Consider the following 19,152-nt stretch of genomic DNA (forward strand, 5'->3'; position numbering starts at 1 on the left):
TTCCAAAACGGATGACATCCCTCTTATTTTCCACCAGGGAATAATTGAATCTGGTAGGAATGGACTGAATCCCTTCATTAAATGGATATTTCATTTCTGCAGAGACATCCAGCTTCACATCATGGCCCTCAAGTAGTTTTGATAATAATCATTGATTAAAATGTACTTGCATATATTCTTTTAGCCGATAATATGAACGTTCTCATGTTGTAGTTTAAGAAAAAGCCACTTGACGGCAGTATTTCCCCCAGTAAGCAATGTCAGGTGAGCCATCGCAGCACCTTCAGAGAACAGAGCGATGCATCATGGTAATTACAGGAAACACACTTTAAAAGAAGAACTACAAATGCACCCATGTGACACAGCAAACCAACAGTGACAGGTTGAGAGGCTTCGTGTGTTTTTAGTGTGGTGTCGGCTCTCAGACGAGTAATGCGGAACTTCTCGGCATGTCTGTTGTTGTGGCTTCCTTCTTTCTCACTGAAAGTTTTAGCTGAGACAGAAAACGCGTTTCGGGGGTTGACTGACAGCTTTACGTCCGTGTTGTGAAGGTGAAGCGCAAAAGAAAGAAACCTTAATTCGGGATGAACGCTTCAGACCGCGAGAGGTGACACCAAAACAGTATGAAGATTTTAACAATTAACTTATGACAGCACTTTGAGCCGATGTGAATAGGTCACTTTTATGACGCGTTTTTGTCCTTTACCTTGCGCGTGAGGCTTAACCTTAACTTAATTAAGATGAAGTTTAACGGTTACCTGAAGCTGCGGATAGGTGAGGCGTTGGACCTGAAACCGACCACTTTCTCCCTCCGCCACTCTCTCATCTTTAACAAAGCCGCTCCAGGTCTGGACCCCTACATCATAGTGAAGGTGGACGACTTTAAAATCGGACAGACTCACACCAAACAGAAAACCAACACGCCGACGTACAACGAGGAGTTTTGCCTGAACGTGAAGAACGGGAAACAGATCGAGTTGGCAGTCTTTCACGACACGCCGATCGGATATGATGACTTTGTTGCCAACTGCATCATCCAGTTTGAGGAGCTCATCAAAACCTCCAACACAGGAGATACTTTCGAGGGATGGGTGAGTGACAAGTAGATTAAACCTACCAAGGTAATATAGGCAACTATTATGCAAAAGTAAACTGTTAACAGGGTCAATTACCATCTCCCATCCACAAAACACCCCAGAGAGTAGACCACCACAACCTTTTTTTTTTTTTTTTTTAATCCTAAAAACACCTGATCCCATAGCATACTGTATATTCTCAGCCTGTCATGTAATGTAGAATAGAGCAGTGGCATGATGTATGCATCACAATGTAGCTGGTGCTAGTCAGTAAAATGGACCCGCAGATAGGTGAACCCGCATCTTACTCCCGATGCTGCTCTGAATGATGCTCTGATAAGATGAAACCACGTCTGGCGATCCCTGCAGCTTTAATACGATATGTTCCGCGGCCGTGACACAAAAGCAGCAGAGATGTAAGGCCTACAGGTGGTGTCGCCTGCAGGCAACCCATCATTTTTGCCTTATGTGTAGATCTCGATAAATGTATTGTCTAATGCATCAATAACAACACCTGGTTTACTTTAGTACAGATACATTGGGTATGTGTCCAACATTGAGACGGTTGTAGGCCTAATTGATTGTTTCAGTATTGTTAATTTGACATGATTTGTAAAAGAAAAAGTTAACAACAACTAAGCCATGTGCATCTGTATAAACAGTATGTTTTTAAGTCAAGGGCAGGTATTATAAGTTTACTTCTTCCTGCTCCTGTTCGTTGACGGACAGTGTATTTTCAGTAAATAGTTTATGGTATGCTGTGTTGTATTATTGTGTTGGAAATCATACACTGAAATGACCAAATAAAACCAAACATGAAATGAAATGAATGAACTCTACCCTGCATCAGAGACACCAACCAGAACCCTTGAAATAACATGCCTGTTCTGTTCTGATACGGCCTTCTGTGTGTCAAATAACTTGTACTATATGAATTAAAACTAACACCGTTGGGAGCAATATGAGAGCACAATACAGACACATGAAAATGTGGTCAAAGACAATAGCGGCATTTTGCGAATTTAGTTTAATTTATAGAGGCATATTGATAAGTTAATTTTTTTTTCTCCATACTTTAAGAAAATTCCTGCTATTGTGTCTTATGTTCTCTCTGTCCCATAGACGAGCTGAGCTACGCAGCCAAACCTGATCCTGTTTAATGCAGTTGGTTGCCTGAAAAAAAATGACAGCCTGTTCAGCTACGGCTGTTTAGAAAACTAGTGAGGGAATATTGTAGAGCTTTGACACATGCTGATCGATATTTGGGAGGAGGTTCTGAAAACAAAACATGCTATTAAGCTTGCCCGTAACGTGTCGCTGACATTTATCGAGAAACGCCTTAACAGCATGTCGTCTGCACCAAGCCCAGCCCTGCTGCTGTCTGACAGGAGGCCTATGCAGTGTTCTTAAGTACAGGATTATGACATCACATCACATCTTCATCTTGTTTTGAGTAGAGTCGAGTGGACGTGGACCTTTCACATCTTGTGCTTCTCTGCTTAGAATATTTCCTGTGAACATTAGCAGTTATGGTCTACAGTCACACATACCAGTTTTTTTCTTCTTACTCACACTTGACAAATTAGGTGTGAAAAGCAATTGTAGTTTTATTATAGCTCAGATGTTTTCAGTAAAGCATCATATGAGTCTCAGTCTCTTCCAGACTCTAGCCAAAATCGGCTCCTACCTCTGACGACTTACTTTCATCCCTCTAGGACTTTAAGCCACTGCAGGTGTCAGTGATTGTAACGTGAACCTGCCCAGGCCTGGAGCACGCTCAGGTGGTATCGACTACTAAGCACATCACGCTTCATTACATGCAGATTTCTCTCCTGTCTGCAGACCTTTCCCCTTTGGTGATACAGTTTTTTACCCGACAATCCTTACTTAATTTAAAGCTTAGGATAATTAAGTAACCATGTGGATGATTTATATTATTCAGCAAAACCCTTTATATAATCCGTAAATAACTTTATAATGGTGGAATGTGTGTTTCAGAAGTAAATGAATTCAATGTTTTTGTGCATAACACCACATCAAAGTAGCAGTAAAGTCATACAGATAATACATTAAAGACAAATGCAGATAAATAACTTTTTTTTTTTTAAATGAATGGAAAGCGGACCTTCACAACATGTCTGTCATTTTTTCACCATACATGACATCTACAGTATATTGAATTGGCCTTGTAGTAAGGGGAAGTGTCACTAGCATGGGCATGATGTTTTGAAGAAGTGAAGCACACAATGTTTTTCTTTGATGATTCACACCACAACTTTTAGTCAAATCATTTTTTACAAACAAAGTAAACTAAAAGTCATCACTATTGGAAACTCGTAGCATTACTGTCTGCACTTAATGTATCTCCTGCCTTTGAAATGTTCATAAAATGATGATACAATCGTTTACCTAAATTACAAAAATAGATATTGATGTATGTCAGAAAATTAAGAAAGGAAAATAATATTCCAAACAGTTTTTTCACATCTTCAGAGACCCCCAGTGGCATGAAATTAGAGCGCTTGGTCTTTGTTACTGCATCTGACTTTCTCACTTTGAGACACAAGCTTGAAGTTGTTATCAGCTGGATCTGAGCCGTGAAGGCTTTTTGTGCTTTGTTGCAAAGTATTGAGTGCTGCTGGGCTGGTTTGTTTCACACGTGAGGCCACTGAGTCTGAGACACAGGCCTCCACACGCCCACACTGCTGTTTATCACATCGTTCCCACCGTCTGATCTGCGCTCGGGGGCTCACTGTAAAATACTCACTCTCGAATGACTCTTATCGAGATGTTCTACTTTCTCCTTTAACTTTTTTTCAGTGTCTTCAACCCCTCACTAAATGAACACACAGAGTACTTGAAGTCGTTGCTGCTGTAAACTGACAACACAACTTCTTCACTTTTGTTTCCAACTCTTTTTACTTAAAATTGTCAATATAGTGACAAACAATTGTAAAGGACACTGACAAGTAAGGAACTTATACTTACTTCTTTAACTAATAATGAAGTGTCAGGACTGACATCATCTGTCTGAGACATTTACCATATGGCATTTGAACACAAGGCCCGTTTCCTTTGCCTCCCACTTGTTAACACATCATGACAGCACACTGTCACTCCTTTGACTTGTTGCTCACTTATTCAGTTTTTAAAATCATATGCTGTACATATGTTATTTTGTGTTATCTGTGGCGTTGGTATTGTTTCTCAGGTTTTAAGTTTAGAAGTCAACCCAAGGGGCTCTGAAACTGAAAGTGAGTAAGATATGGCCTCGCAGAAAAGTGTTCTGTCTACTCGAGTGAAACAGGCCCCATCGCCTGTTTCTAAATTAGACACTTCCTCATCTGTGATGAAGCATTCAAAGTTCTGCTTTAAACTACTCCATCATGCTGCCATCACCAACATTTCACATACAGTTGCAGGAAAAACTATGTGAACCCTTTGAATTTCCTATTTTTAGATACATTTCTTACAGTCGACATGAGGAGAGATACATTTCAATAGACATGAGGAGAGATACATTTCAATAGACATGAGGAGCGATACATTTCTTACAGTAGACATGAGGATAGATTAATTTCTTACATGCATTGCAGCATTTTGTTTTTTCCTTTACCTTGGACAAAGGAAATGGTTAAAATATCAAAGATGACACAAACACTAAGGAAATTGTCACAGTCAAACTGGCTGTCTAGACTGTAGATTCAGATGCACGATATCAACAGGTAAATGGAAACAATATGGAGATGTCTGAAAAGATATGAAATGATCTCTTTCTTAAATTGAAATGAAAAGTTCTACACTTAAGTAAGAACTGAGTGGTCACAACTGAAACCCGATGTGTTTTGTGGGTGAACTGTTTTTCTCTAGGCGGGGGTGTATGTGCAACATTAATAGAGCTAAAGCATAACGCAACTTGTTTTTCCACTTAATGGTTACTGCAGGAAGTATGCTGTTCTGCCTCTAAAAAGACCCTCTCTCACTTTTTATACTTTTTTAATCATATGTCTCAGCTGATCATCAGGTAGGGCTGCTCGATTATAGTAAAAATCACAAGTCTTTAAGGGCAAGAAATTAAATAAGTAAGAGTGCCGGATAACGTGGAGGTGTCATGCGCCCCTTGTACAGAAGTTAAGTCCTCGTCGCAGCGACCTATAACTGGAAACTGACCGCAGCCCTTTGCTGCAAGCCACCTCTCCTCCCGTCATTTCCTGTCTCTCTTTCGCTGTCCTGTGGAAAAAAGGTAAAAGGCCCAAAAATCAAACTACAAAATATAATTCAATAAATGACAATTATTTGTATGCGAGGTAGTGGTGATGTACTCTTTTGGCACTTTGAAACATTAACCACTCATGACAAAACTTATGAACAACAGGACATGCGGCACAGTAATCAGTGAATCTTGATTATTTTGTTTTTTCTGATCACGGGAAGCAAAAATCATAATTGAAATTCAAACTTGATTAATTGCCCAGCAATATCATCAGGTCAACACAACCTCTGCAACCAGCCAGACCTGCCAGACCTGCTTTGTTTTCTTTCTGTTTCGGTGTCCAAATTCCTCTGACATTACGTACACACTGAGGAATGAAAAACTATGAAGCTACATAGCTGCATGTCTCCTGAAGGACTGATTCTCAATCCCATGCCTCTAACACCGGGCTTTTGCACTATAATTTCCACATTTTAAAATGTGCTTTATTGCTGTCAGCTAAATGAGAATGATAAATCTAACTTTCTTTAGTAATATATATTATTTGGGGGTATATATAGTTAGTTGAGATTTGTTTTTCCAATTATAATTTAGTCTTGTTGGAATTGTGGTGGATCTTTGTGTATCTTTGTGTACTGTTTCTGTTGGTTAGTAATTTGATTACCCAGAATTATAACATTGCCTGTTTGTGTGTCTGCAGATGGATTTGGAGCCAGAGGGCAAAGTTTACATCCATGTTACACTCAATGGATCCTTCATTGATGGTAAGTCTGCTACTGTTGAACCACAGCTCAAAGTTTCGCACATGCTAGAGCCCTTTAATAGCTAATATATACCTGCTCTGAGAATAGGTGTGCACAACGTCACTGTGTGACTGAAGTTGGCTGGTATGTGCCAGGTATGCTTGTTTCCTACCTCATATGTTCAGAGGTTACGTCTGAACACATTATTCCTACCTGATCTTTTATCTGTCGTCATCCTACCACACTGCCAGCCAGATTCTATAAAGTAGCAAAATTGACACTGCCCGAAAGGCAAACAATACATTTTTGTGTGTTGGTAAACCTCGGGGGGGGATGTGAGGGCCTTCAAAATAACACAAAGGGGAGACACTATGTCATGTGGTAATGCAAAGACATGAACAAACTCACTCGTGATTACCAGTTAAGACACCATTCCTGATGTGTTTTTTTTAGTCATTAAAAGACTGAACCTTATGCTTTGAGTTTACATTTTAACACCCATTGGATCATTAGGTTAACATCATATGTATTATTATTACACTGAAGTTAGCTGAATCAAAATTAATGTATCATCTAAGTCATTCTGGGAGGGTTATCTGTTATAATATAGCCTAATATAATATAATATAATGTAATATAATGTAATATAATATTGAGCGTCAGCAGAGAAAAATAAAAATGTTTGTGTTCATGCATTGGGGTCTTTCAGTGTACAGCATCTCTTGATGTAAAGCCCCTTTCACACTTAAACCACAAACACATCGTGTTTGCTGGGGTAGGTGAAGGCTCTGCAGTTTCAGTAATGCTCGAATGTGTGTTTGCTTTTAACCTCGCAAACCCCTCCCCAAGGCTCACTTTCGCTTCAGCTCATACACATAGACCAACCATGCAGATATGCACCTCTGTATAAAGATGTGCACAACTGAATGTCTAAAGGGCTGTTCTGCTCAGCCTTTTCTGTCCACTGTTGTATCTCATTAATCTTTCAAAATAAAACTTTATAACAAAAGAATATACTGCATGTTTTGCACTGTCTGTCATGCCACAGTAATGATGACAAGGAGAAAATCAATCTAGATGATATTCTTCTGATAATTTTATCAGATATTTGGAAAAATATGGAATTGTAATTGTAATGGACATTTATTATTTACAAAGCGGTTCAGCAGTTTTTACATGAAACATGGTTATTTTTCTTTTTGTTTTAAAGTGAAATGTACAGCAGTCTGAACACAATAGTGATAAATTATCACCTTTTTTTTAGATGACATGGAAAACTTGCTAGCAAACACTTTATTTACATGACTGGAAAATAGAGAACATATAGTTACATCCACGTGGAGCTGTATACACACTTCTGTGGAATTCTTTTGCTCTTTGGCTGCTTGACCCCCCGGCTACTCCCTAACTAAATATCTATTGTTTGTTGCTGAGGAGGAGGTGGAGGAGGAGGAGGAGGAGGAGGAGGTGCGTGGTGGGTACTTTGAAGCTTAAAAGAGCCGGGTTGAAAATATGGGAGCTGTGAGAAAAGCAAAATCATGAACTAAGAGATGCTCTTATTGTAATACCAGACAATTTGGAATTGAATATTAATATTAAGGCTTTAAATAAAAACCCACAGTATGACAATAATCCACTCTTACTTCAGATGTTTTTCAAACCTTTAATTCCTGTTGTTTCCCAACTCAAATGTTAGCTCTCTTTCTGCATTTCAGACGACGCCATCATCCAAGAGAAAACATACAAGCAGTTTACAAGAAAGCGGCAGGGGGCCGTGAGACGGAGGATCCACCAGGTCAATGGACACAAGTTCATGTCCACCTTCCTCCGTCAGCCCACCTTCTGTTTCCACTGCAAAGAGTTCATCTGGTGAGACAGTGGAGCAGGGGTGATCAGTGCTTCCTGCATGTATGTGTGTTTCCTGTGAACTGAATCTGATGTGTCTCTGTCTCTGTTGTAGGGGTGTTTTTGGAAAGCAGGGTTACCAGTGCCAAGGTGAGTAGGCCGTGTTTTAATTTTAAACTCTGTCTGACTTTTGGCACACTCACTCTAACATGGAGAGTTGAGAGTTTGACACTTTTTTTTTTTTTTTTTAGTGTGTACCTGTGTGGTTCATAAACGATGCCACCAGCACGTCGTCACAGTGTGTCCACTCATGAAGAAGCCAGCTAAAGAACAGGTAGGACAACACTTTAATAAAGCCAAAAACACCCTTCAGTGTGCTGCTCATTTACATCCACATATCATTTTATCAATAGCAAAGTGATCAGACACTCAATCATGTTGTCACTTTTATTTTTCACCAAATAAAAAAATTGTAGCGGTTTAGACAGCCCCCTCCTATACGCCCTCATACACATGCAGAAACACAAACACCTCTGATTACCACCTGCAGTGATAAGCAGACTGTACGTGTTCCTGTTTTGATGTTAAGCTGGCCACTGAGCCAGAACGCTGCACTATACCCGACTATATTTAAATCTTTCCATGTACATCTATTTTAGCTTGAAAATGTGTCTTTAAATACAATTTTGCTTGTTTGCATCTCAGCTTTTGGTCATCTTTGTTCCATTTCACTACATTTTGCTGAATAGTACAAGTTTCTCTTCCTCTGGGAAATTAAAAGAGAAGCAAATGCAGCAATAAACAGAAACAAGGTCCAACTATGTCAAAAATACGAACTAAAGATTGTTCACAGTTCATGTGGCTGCTTATGAGCAGTTAAATTATGTACACAGTGGTTGAGCACGCTGTTACAACATAAAGTGTGAAAAAGAGATAACAGTGTGTTTTTCCCTCTGCAGCCCATTAACCAGGGTTTCAGCATCAATGTCCCTCACAAGTTCAACCACCACAACTACAAGTCGCCCACCTTCTGTGACCACTGCGGCTCTCTGCTGTGGGGAATAGTCCGGCAGGGGCTGCACTGTAAAAGTAAGACTCACATCAATGTTTATGTCTGAACATCAGGACCTCAAACGCCAATTGGTCTTATTAAATGTTCCTTGTCTTGTATTGTTGCTCTCCTCAGGCTGTAAGATGAATGTTCACATCCGCTGTAAAGGCAACGTCGCGCCCAACTGTGGGGTCAACAGTGTGGAGCTGGCCAATAAGCTTGCAGAGATCGGTCTGCAGGCTGGAGGACTCTCTAAACGCAACTCAGTGGTATAAAGGCTGAGTTTTTCCAGAATTAGTTGAATGAGGATTCATTTGACCTAAATGTGGTCTTTATCAGCCAGATCTAAGTGCTGTTTTTTTCATGTTGCTCTGACAGGCTAAAAGTGCAGGTCAGATGAGAGAGCCGTGCCCTGAAGGAAGCGAGAGTAGGGAGTGTCAGCCGCAGACCCCCCGACTTGGCCTCTCAGACTTCACGTTCCTTCAAGTCCTTGGCAAGGGCAGTTTTGGCAAGGTGGGAATGACGAGAGAATAATGTGAAACATGCTCTGTGTGGATAAATTATGACTAATGTGAAGAAGTGGAACATGTATGAGGTCAAGTTTATTTATTTTTTTACGTCTTATTCTGAAATATTTTAAGCTTCTTTCTGATGATTTTAATTCAAATTTCCAAGCAAAGTTACTACAAAAGCTCATCCGCTCTGAAAGGATTTGAATCAACATAATGCAGAGTTTGTTAAATACCGTGAATTCTCATCAATCAAACTCGTTTGTGTTTGCGTTTTGTTTGCAGGTGATGTTGGCGAGACTCAACAATAACGAACGAGTGTTTGCAGTAAAGGTGTTAAAGAAGGACATCATTTTACAGGATGATGATGTTGAGTGTACCATGACAGAGAAGAGGGTTCTGTCATTGGCCTGCTGTCACCCCTACCTCACACAGTTGTACTGCTGCTTCCAGACCCCGGTGAGTAGGGATATGCACACATGCACCTGTGATGCAGTTCAGTAGGCCCGTATTGAAAGGACAATCTTTAGCAGACTTGATACTGCCAAGTTTATTTTTATCTCTAACCAAATACCTTTTTCCTAAAATATGCAAAGTATATAAACTGTATATATACTTTATTTATTACATTCCTGAATTAAGGTATCTTGCAATTATCTTCATCCTTATTTTGTTACAGTATACAGTTATAATTATCTTTCAATTCTTAGCAATCATCTTGTGATCGGTTCTAAGCATAAATAAATACAAAAAACCCAGTTTAAATGCTTTGTATTTAAGTATCTTGTGAAGTTAATGATGACATTGGTAATGTCACTCTTAGTTTTTTTTAGAGATAAGTTTCCATTCTTAACTGTCATGATTATCAATACATTAATTTAAACACAATGAATATGCTCATTTAACACAGGCAATCTAACAAATGAATAATTCACTGACAGAAAACATTTCTATATGCCAATCAAAACTTTACCCTTAATTCAAAACATCATCAATTGATTTAGTAACTAACCTCAAAAAGGGTAGAATTAGAAATACTGTTGTATGTACAGTTAGTTTATATTGTGGAATAAGGACTTGGAGTTGTAATGTGTACATTGGTCAGCAGGTGGCAGCAGTGCCTCAGAGGGAGCTCAAGGTGCTTCTGGCACAGACTGCATCCTTCTAATCTGCTTTTTGTTTAACCCCTGCTGGCCTACTTTAACTTCAGGTCAAAATAGAGCGACAGGAAGTGAAGAAGTGACACTTCTATCCTGACGGATTCACACGCACACACACAACAGATTATCCTTCGTGCCACTACAGAACATTATCTTCACTTTTTAGCTGCCGTTTAACAAAGACATGGGTGAAATTGATCAGTTGTCAAATTTAAAACACTGCTAATAAATGGATAAACATTGGATGTGGCAGGTAAACTTGTCAAGTCACCAGCCATTGATACATTTTCTTACATTAATCTAAAAAATGTTTAAAGACATTTTTAAGTCCAGAGTATTATGTAAGGGTTATTTGTGATATTACATTTACTGTCCTATACTGTCCGGTTCTCAGTGTTTGCACTCAACCATTTACACACATTTCAGAAGTAGCAGACAAAAAATGAGTGATTAATAGAAAAAAAACTATATTTATCCAAGGGGCAATAATTAGCTCTGAATTTGAAAAGGCAACCTTCAGGTGTAGGGTTACTAAGATATTCAAGTAGAAACAAAATAACTGTGTGGAACTTAAAATAATCTTAACAATAAGCCAAGATTTCTGAAAAGAAAATGTTTGAGTTAAGTATTATTGTGATCAGCATTTTAGAATATAGAAATCAATAAGATTCAATAGAAATGTCAAATCAGAAATGTTCTAGTCTGGAGTTTACATTTCCCACACCTGGACCTCACACAGACTGCCGCCTTCTTTGCCTGTGCAGCACATCATTATTTAACATCACATATGTAATCTCAGGTTAAACAGCAGCCCACTGTAAACCACAGAGCAGCTAAACAAACTCAGCAGAGGCTGAATGTCCCGATCACCTCAGGAAGCTTTATGAGCAGATCTTTACATCACGTTCTCCTGCAGTATTTTTTCCACCTCCATGATCTCATTTTCTAGATCATTTATCGACCACAGTCTGTAATGAAAAAGAAAGATTTATGGATTTGATCAGTTCTTTTTTTTTTGCCCGGCCGACTTTCAGCTGCGGCTAGTTGCACAGAAATCCATTAAACAGACATGTGAAATTTATGAGAAGCAGATGTGCATCCTCCTTGAAGCAATCTCTGAATGTCTATGGTCATGGCTTCTTGGACTGTTTAATAACCCAGGAGCTTCTAGGAGGCTCTTTTGGTTTGTGTGCACAAAGTGTAAATGTAATTTCCTTGCTTCCCCTTTTTTTTTTTTTTTGAAGGACCGGCTCTTCTTTGTGATGGAGTTTGTGAATGGGGGTGATCTGATGTTCCACATCCAGAAGTCAAGGAAGTTTGAAGAGCCAAGAGCGCGTTTCTACACGGCAGAGATTACCTCCGCTCTCATGTTCCTGCACAGCAAAGGCATCATCTACAGGTGTGAATCAGGCAACACTAACACTCATCCAATAGGATGGGCCTAAAGAAATACAACATGTTTGTAAACAGAAAGATTTCTAGATTGCAGTATCTGTCCATCTTAACTAAATAATTAGACTTTTAGAATACACATCCAGAATACACATCCAGCTTTATGAAGTTTGAGAAGATAACCCCTGATTACACAATCAGGCTTATACATCCGTTTTTCTTTGGAGACTTCAAATTGACTACAGTAAATGTGTGTGACAAAATCTTGACTGAAACAAGGTGGGGATGTATCAAACAAAACAAAATAAAATCACAACAGTGCACTCAAATTTCAAATATCTCCATTGAGGTAATCACCTTACTGCTCTCATCCAGCATTTGGTATTTGAGTTTATTCTTTGAGTTCTTTTTTAGGATGCTGTTATCCACGAGCATGAGTAGGGTGACAAAGCAATGGTGTCCCTGCCAGTGTATGATGTTAACGAGGGGGCATCATGTGAGCTTAATCCTGAGTTATATTTAGTGGTCCATGTGGCTTGTTTCAGCCAGCACCACATAGCATGACAGTCAACTTAAGAGGCCACAAGCAGTTTGCATGCTACTACTAAAATAATGTGGCATATAGCAGCGTGCGCTACAGGCCATCCGTTTAAGAAGAGCAGAGTTCATACTGCCTCTTTAGAATAAGGTCGTAGCCTCAGTCAATGTGTTGTTGAATGCTAATGTCTCCGTCCTCCTCCAAAAGAAGTTAAGAGAATGTTTGAAGATGTCTTTTAAAAAGATTTGTTGATATAACAAACCTCTTGTTTTGTTAAAGGCTCTTGAGATTTGAAGACTTTATTTCAGACATTTTGAACCCCGAAACTGCACATTTTAATTGAGACAAGCCACTTATACAAAAGTCTACGGTGACGAACACAGTATCACGAACAGCTGCTCAATGTCGTGCAGCAGCCCTGCAGTGATCACCGCCTTTGTGAGGTTTATTATGTGGCTCTTGTGCAAGAGAGATGTCTGTCCTTCCTGAAACCTCTAACCACAGTCAGACTTACGATTTCACTGCCTGCGTCACAGCCTTTGTCAGCACTTCCTTGTCCGTTCTTTGGAAATGTTTTAAATGAATGCAACATCACCTTTTACACTTAGTTGCTCGTGCAGTGTGATAAAGTTCATACCTCAGTTTTTTGTCAGGAATCCAGGTGTGAATTGTTGCTTTTGTTTCCACACAGTCTGACTGACAGACTCCATACAGAGACACTAAGTCACACTTGTCTGTCCAGTGTGCTGAGGTACACTGCTGTGGCTTATATACATTACACGCAGCCCCCTTTTCTACATGGACACAGTCATACTAACACAAATGTTCAGTATCTTATCTCGGGAGATGATAACCACAAACACCCACTTAAACATGAATACATTTAGTCTCATTAGTTTTTCTGAGTCAAAGCCCAAACATCCTCCAAACTGTGCTGTACAGCTAAGTGGCCATGATGTGGAAGCTTCAGCTCTCTTTAGGCCTTTTTGTTAGACTGTGAGGGACAGTCACCATGAGCATCTGAGTCACTTGTCGCACAATGAAGTAACCAGATAAATCCAACCAAACCAGCTATATCCAACCAAACCAGATATATCCAACCAAACCAGATAAATCCAACCAAACCAGATATATCCAACCAAACCAGAGCTGCCTGACGGTCCTTTAAAGTTGTTTAAATGCTGTTATTTAATTTCATTATCAGCATGGGACAGTAGAGTATATTCCATCTTGCTTTAGTCAGTCTCTATAAAATGATCTTGGTCCACCTGATCACTGATGAACTCTAGAGCCCACACTCAGCAGCTTTCATCTCTCAGTCAGATGACAAAGAAGCATCTGGATATTTCTCCATGTGTTAAGTTATGGGAGTATCTACGTGCATAGTCAGCACTTGAAGGAAATGCTTCCTTGGACACTTTATATATGAGTAGATGTTGTTTAGATTCAAGTTATATTAAGAATTGTTTATTGCTTTCTGTGGAGAGTAAGGAACGTGTTTACTATAGTGAGTAGTTTTTTTTCATTACAGAACACTTCCTCAGGTCATTTGATATTTCATATAAAAAATAATCTCTACTTTAGCCTTCCCTGGAGGTAAAATAAATAATGGCATCAGGTCATTTTTTCCATTTGTCTTCTAAAGGTGTCAGACTTCTCCTGGCTGATGTTGCTGTTTTTTGGCTTCTGCTGCTACAGAAGCTTCTCTGTCCTCAGACGACCTCTTTTTTGTCTCACCACAAATTTCTTGAATATAAGTAGAAACAACAGCAAATAGGAAAATATGAGCCCAAACGTGACATAACCGCAACCCCTGGCTTTATTTGGATTTTGTAATTTACGTCCGTCTGTCTTCATTTACATCTGCTATATATCAATAAATAACAGATTTTCTGACTTCTCCGTTTATCTTGCCTTTCAGGGACCTGAAGTTGGACAACGTTCTTCTCGACAAAGATGGTCACTGTAAGCTGGCAGACTTTGGCATGTGCAAAGAGGGCATATTTGAAGGTGTGGCCACGGGAACTTTCTGTGGGACCCCTGATTACATCGCCCCAGAGGTCAGTATTTGCAATCTTTAGAATTAATGTACACTCACTTTACATAAATACTGGTCAAGAATCATAACAACTTCTAATGACAAATATTTGGATCATTTATTCACCCCACACCTGCGATGTTGTATATACAGTATATTTTAAAAGATTGCATCCAAATATATATTTGAATAACTTTGAAATACCGGCAGCCCAGGTCTTTTACATTCATATGATGCAATTCCCTTTTCCATCTCTGCTCCGTCACACCACCCCCACTAAAACAAACACTGCGGTCAGCTCCCTCCCTCCTGACGGGAAGGCATGCCTGGTTTTCATAATAAGGGATTAAAATGGTCTCTGCCCCCATAATCAAGGCATTTTTCTTTCTTCCAAAACTGTGCTTATGAATTTATGAAAGGCTTCTTTGCTGTCAGAAACACTAGCACCTCTGTGTAGCCTCTCTGGCCGCACACTCGTCTGCTCTCTAAAGCTCTCTGTGCAGTGGTGTTTCACTTTAATGTTTGCTTTGTGACGTTTCCACAGATCCTGCAGGAGATGCTGTATGGGCCCTCTGTTGATTGGTGGGCCCTCGGGGTGCTGCTGTATGAGATGCTGTTGGGACACGCCCCCTTTGAGGCTGAAAATGAAGATGACCTCTTTGAGTCTATCCTCAATGAAGAGATTGTTTACTCCTCTTGGCTCAGTAAAGAGGCTGTGAATATACTCAAAGCTGTGAGTCTTTTCGTTTGAGTTTAACAGTGTAATAGTTAATCATCTTAAAAAAGCTAAATGAGAGAGGCGAGGTGTGATGTAGTCTTTATCCTTTTGCAAAACATTAACCCTTCTTAGATTTTCTCTGTCAGACGTTAACTTTAAGCAATTGCAGGAAAGAATTCCACTCAACCAATGAAAGAGGAAATCAATTATCAGTGTGGCTTTGGCCAGCATGGTCAGGAAAAAAACAAAGATTTGTGTGAACATTTACTAAAAGACCACATTTCCTGCATTCCAGGACAGTTTAACACATGCCTTCAGTGTCATATATTGAGATATCAAAGGTTGAAATCTGATGTCAAGGTTTGTTATTTGTTGTCCTTCAGACTGTCTGACACTCTGGCTGCAAAGTGACTTCCAGCCCGATGGCGCTCTGACAGCCAGCTGTTTGGCCTGGGTCTCTTACATAACTATATTAAGGCATGGTTGACTGCCCAGCCACCGCACATAAGCTATAAATACCAAGATACCCCCGTGCTCCATTCCTCCCGCTCTTTTCCCCCAGTTCTCCTCCTCTCTGCACCCTCTTCTCCTCTTCCTAAGCCCCCTCGTCTCCTCCTTTTATTCATGTTTTTATTCTGGCACGCATGAGCGAGCACTGGACCGATCTCTCCTGGTGATTTATGTCAGAGCTCCCAGTGTCACATGTTACGTAAAGATGCATGACAGCGTGAGTGGATTTGAACGCTGCTGCACTATTTATACTGAGGGTTGATCCGTTGTAAAGTTCTCCTTGTTCCCATTCCCAACCTCATGGACTTGAGCGTTAGGTTGAGTTTCTAAGGATCTCCATAGAAATGTTGCATAAATGCATAAAAATACTGAGAGTTATAAAAAAAACAAGTCAAATTTGGTTATCAAATGAATATATTTATTAGGGTTCAAACATAATAGTGTTCATTGTTCATTTGGATAACTGAATTTATCTTTTAATATATTAAACATCTACATTTAGCCTCTAGCTATAAAATGCTACTCAACTCAAGTTGCTTTTTTCTGATCAATACTTAAAACACAAAAAATCTTCAAGCTGAAGGTGGAACCATCATGGATTTGATAGTTACATTTCCTCATTAACATCATCATGTACCATTACATCCAAAGCTGTTCCTGACTAGTTTCCTCTCCCTTTGACGATTAAATGATTGACTTAAAGTTTTAGGCTTATTATTGCTCCCCTGTTGAGTCAGAAAACAGCTTCTTCATGCAGACATGCTGACTCGGCAGGTCGTCTATTAAGAATGGCACAGCTGGCGTGCAACCATGGAAAGAAGTCATCAAGTGGAATTTTTTTTCCCCAGGTTTTGTCGTCCGAACTGAGCGACCTCAGCATGTCTTACTGACTCATTCATTGCCACTTTAAGTACTGCTCTGGTAAACTGTGGTTTTGAATATATGTTTTAGCCACTTAAATACAAATCAGGTCATCAAAATAGTGCTCTTACACGAAACTGCATGAGCAGTGAACCATGATGTCATTTAGATGTTTTATGGTCAACAGTAATGTGTGAAGTTCCTCCACTTGTTCTTTTCTTTTTAACTCAATTTAAGTCCCATGTTTGATTTTCTTCTTTTTTTTTCTTTTTTTTTGACATTTTTACTTGTTAGAGCTGATTAACCAATCAGCAGGGGGTATTAAATGTTTCCAGTGTCTTTGGGATAATCAGGAAACTGTTAAAGTAGAGATGGAGGCTCGTTGTTGTGTTGAAGTCTGCTCTGAATGTCACCGTCAGCCCTCAGGTGTGCACAAACTCAGCAGCCAAGAGACAGACAGACTTCCAAAACACATTTGTTTTTTCAGTTTGTTCCTAAAGGCAAGGCAAGTCAAGACAAACAAACTCCAACTCAATTTGAAGTTTGTTTTGTTTGGGCCTCTGCCTCTGGCCTCTATTACATGATAGTGGCATTGAAACAATTGGCGCTCAGCAGGTAATTTAATGCTCTATTGTGTTATTGTATACAACACCGGGAAGTCGAGACACCTCAGTTGCTCTTTTGAACCCTGTTAAACTTTATGGAAGGCACCAGTCACAATCCAGGGTGTGTTTTTTTTTTTTTTTTTTTTGTGAAGGGAAGGGAGGCGGGGACAGACTGGATGTCAAGCTGGCTCAAATCCAGTTTTGGCTCAACTCCAAAAAATGATCTTTTTACTTACCTGCGCCACATTTCCCCACTTTGTCAGATCCTAAACAATTTGCTGAAATCCTCTGATGCCAATATTTTATACTGGTTCTTTTTACACATGCACTTTCTTGATAATTAACAATGTTTTAGTCATCATAAAGTCTACAGTGTCAGTCTATTCATTCAACTTCTTGTTTTCATAGTTCTTGACCAAAAATCCGGCCAGGCGTCTCGGCTGTGTGGCCTCAGAGGGCGGAGAGAGCGCAGTGACCAGCCACGCCTTCTTCACTGGCATCGATTGGGAGAAGCTGAATAGTAGAGAAGTAGAGCCACCTTTCAAGCCCAGAATCGTAAGTTACAGGACTTCATTGATGGAATTGTAACGGCGGTAGGAATGATAATGAAAACACTCAGCAGACATTACGTAATGTTTGACTTTCACTTACCTTGTGTATCTGACTGCTGATTAATTCCTCTTTATTCTCGTCCAGAAAACACCAGAGGACGTCAACAATTTTGACCCAGATTTCACTCAGGAAGAGCCCACCCTCACACCTATCGATGACCCCCTGATCCCCTCGATCAACCAGGAGGAGTTTCGTAACTTCTCCTTCACTTCGCCTGAACTACTGGAGAACTAGATTTCTCCTCATTGATCCACCAGTTGTCCCTTTTTCTCCTCGCACGTACAGTCTGACGCTGTCACATTCCCCAGAGACATGAGGCTTCATAGTGCCCAAGGAGTCAGCCCAACACATGCTTGACAAGAACAGGGGCTGCATTATGTTTTCACTATGTTGCAACTCGATATTCGACCATTCAGACCTGTTTTCTTTTTTGACAAGTTGATGTGAAACGTGTGCTAGAAGGGTGTACAATTTCATGTTTGTTTGTTTTTTTTTACATTTAATCTGATTCAGCCCGATGGGTTTGCTTCCAGGTAGTACTTCAAATAAAAAAAAAAAGCTATTTTTTGGAGTGTAAGGGCATGGTTTGTGTTTCATTTTCACTTTAGAACCTTCCAGAAAGAGAAAGAAATGGCGAGTCAGTTTGACCCTGTTTGCCTGAGATTTCCAGAAAAATACAGCTGCCAGTTGAATCCTGGAAGGACTGAGTGAGCAGATGAAATAGCTTCTCCCTGACGTGATCACACTCTGGGAAAGAAGAAAACTCACAGGGACATGCAGCCACTAGCTAATCGGAAGTTAAATCCCTTCTTTTTCTAAATCAAATAATGAAACTTCAATGAGGTGAAATAAACAGCACAACATTAGCTCAATAATATAAAATGTGTCTAAGTTACAGATGCTAGTATTACAAAGTAGGTTAAGTGTAGTACTTTTTTTTTCTGGCCCTTTAACCACAACTTGGCAAACATCTTGGTGACAACCTATTTTATCAACAGGGCATGTCTACGATGATGCAAGACTTTGTTGAAGGTGAAAAGGTTGTGGTGATTCATGTAGACTGTGAAATATCTGGAAGTTTGACTATTTCACCACACAGTCTGAACCTGAGCAGAGGAAGACAACTGCTTTGGCTTCACATGAGTCTTTGGGTGTGTATGAAGATTTCTGGAGAGTCACAGTAAATGTGCACCTATGCCTATCTTTTAGGTCCCTGAAAAGACAGGGACTCGCACAGGGATATTTTCAAACATGCAAATAAGAAAAAGTGATTAAATATTC

The 19,152-nt window shown here is 39.8% G+C and overlaps 1 protein-coding gene across 1 annotated transcript; it reads left to right on the top strand.

Moving 5' to 3' along the window:
* The first annotated feature begins 400 nt into the window (after positions 1–400).
* Positions 401–18,448, top strand: prkcha (protein kinase C, eta, a). Its single transcript, XM_020645256.3, has 14 exons — positions 401–1,091; positions 5,990–6,053; positions 7,748–7,901; positions 7,993–8,027; positions 8,129–8,211; positions 8,837–8,966; positions 9,064–9,197; positions 9,307–9,441; positions 9,723–9,896; positions 11,842–11,996; positions 14,449–14,587; positions 15,110–15,298; positions 17,668–17,814; positions 17,956–18,448. The coding sequence occupies exons 1-14, from the start codon at positions 741–743 to the stop codon at positions 18,103–18,105; spliced, it is 2,040 nt and encodes a 679-aa protein (XP_020500912.1). The 5' UTR covers positions 401–740; the 3' UTR covers positions 18,106–18,448.
* The last annotated feature ends 704 nt before the right edge of the window (positions 18,449–19,152 follow it).

This window comes from Labrus bergylta, chromosome 18 (assembly GCF_963930695.1).
Source record: "Labrus bergylta chromosome 18, fLabBer1.1, whole genome shotgun sequence".
NCBI classification, from domain to species: Eukaryota; Metazoa; Chordata; class Actinopteri; order Labriformes; family Labridae; genus Labrus; species Labrus bergylta.

What these genes read in the sequence shown, in the direction of transcription:
- prkcha (XM_020645256.3), top strand. Translation starts at nt 741, where the DNA reads ATGAAGTTTAACGGTTACCTGAAGCTGCGGATAGGTGAGGCGTTGGAC. An exon ending in AGAAGCCAGCTAAAGAACAG is followed by an intron (nt 8,212 to 8,836) that starts GTAGGACAACAC and finishes TTCCCTCTGCAG; the next exon opens with CCCATTAACCAGGGTTTCAG. An exon ending in CTGTGAATATACTCAAAGCT is followed by an intron (nt 15,299 to 17,667) that starts GTGAGTCTTTTC and finishes TTGTTTTCATAG; the next exon opens with TTCTTGACCAAAAATCCGGC.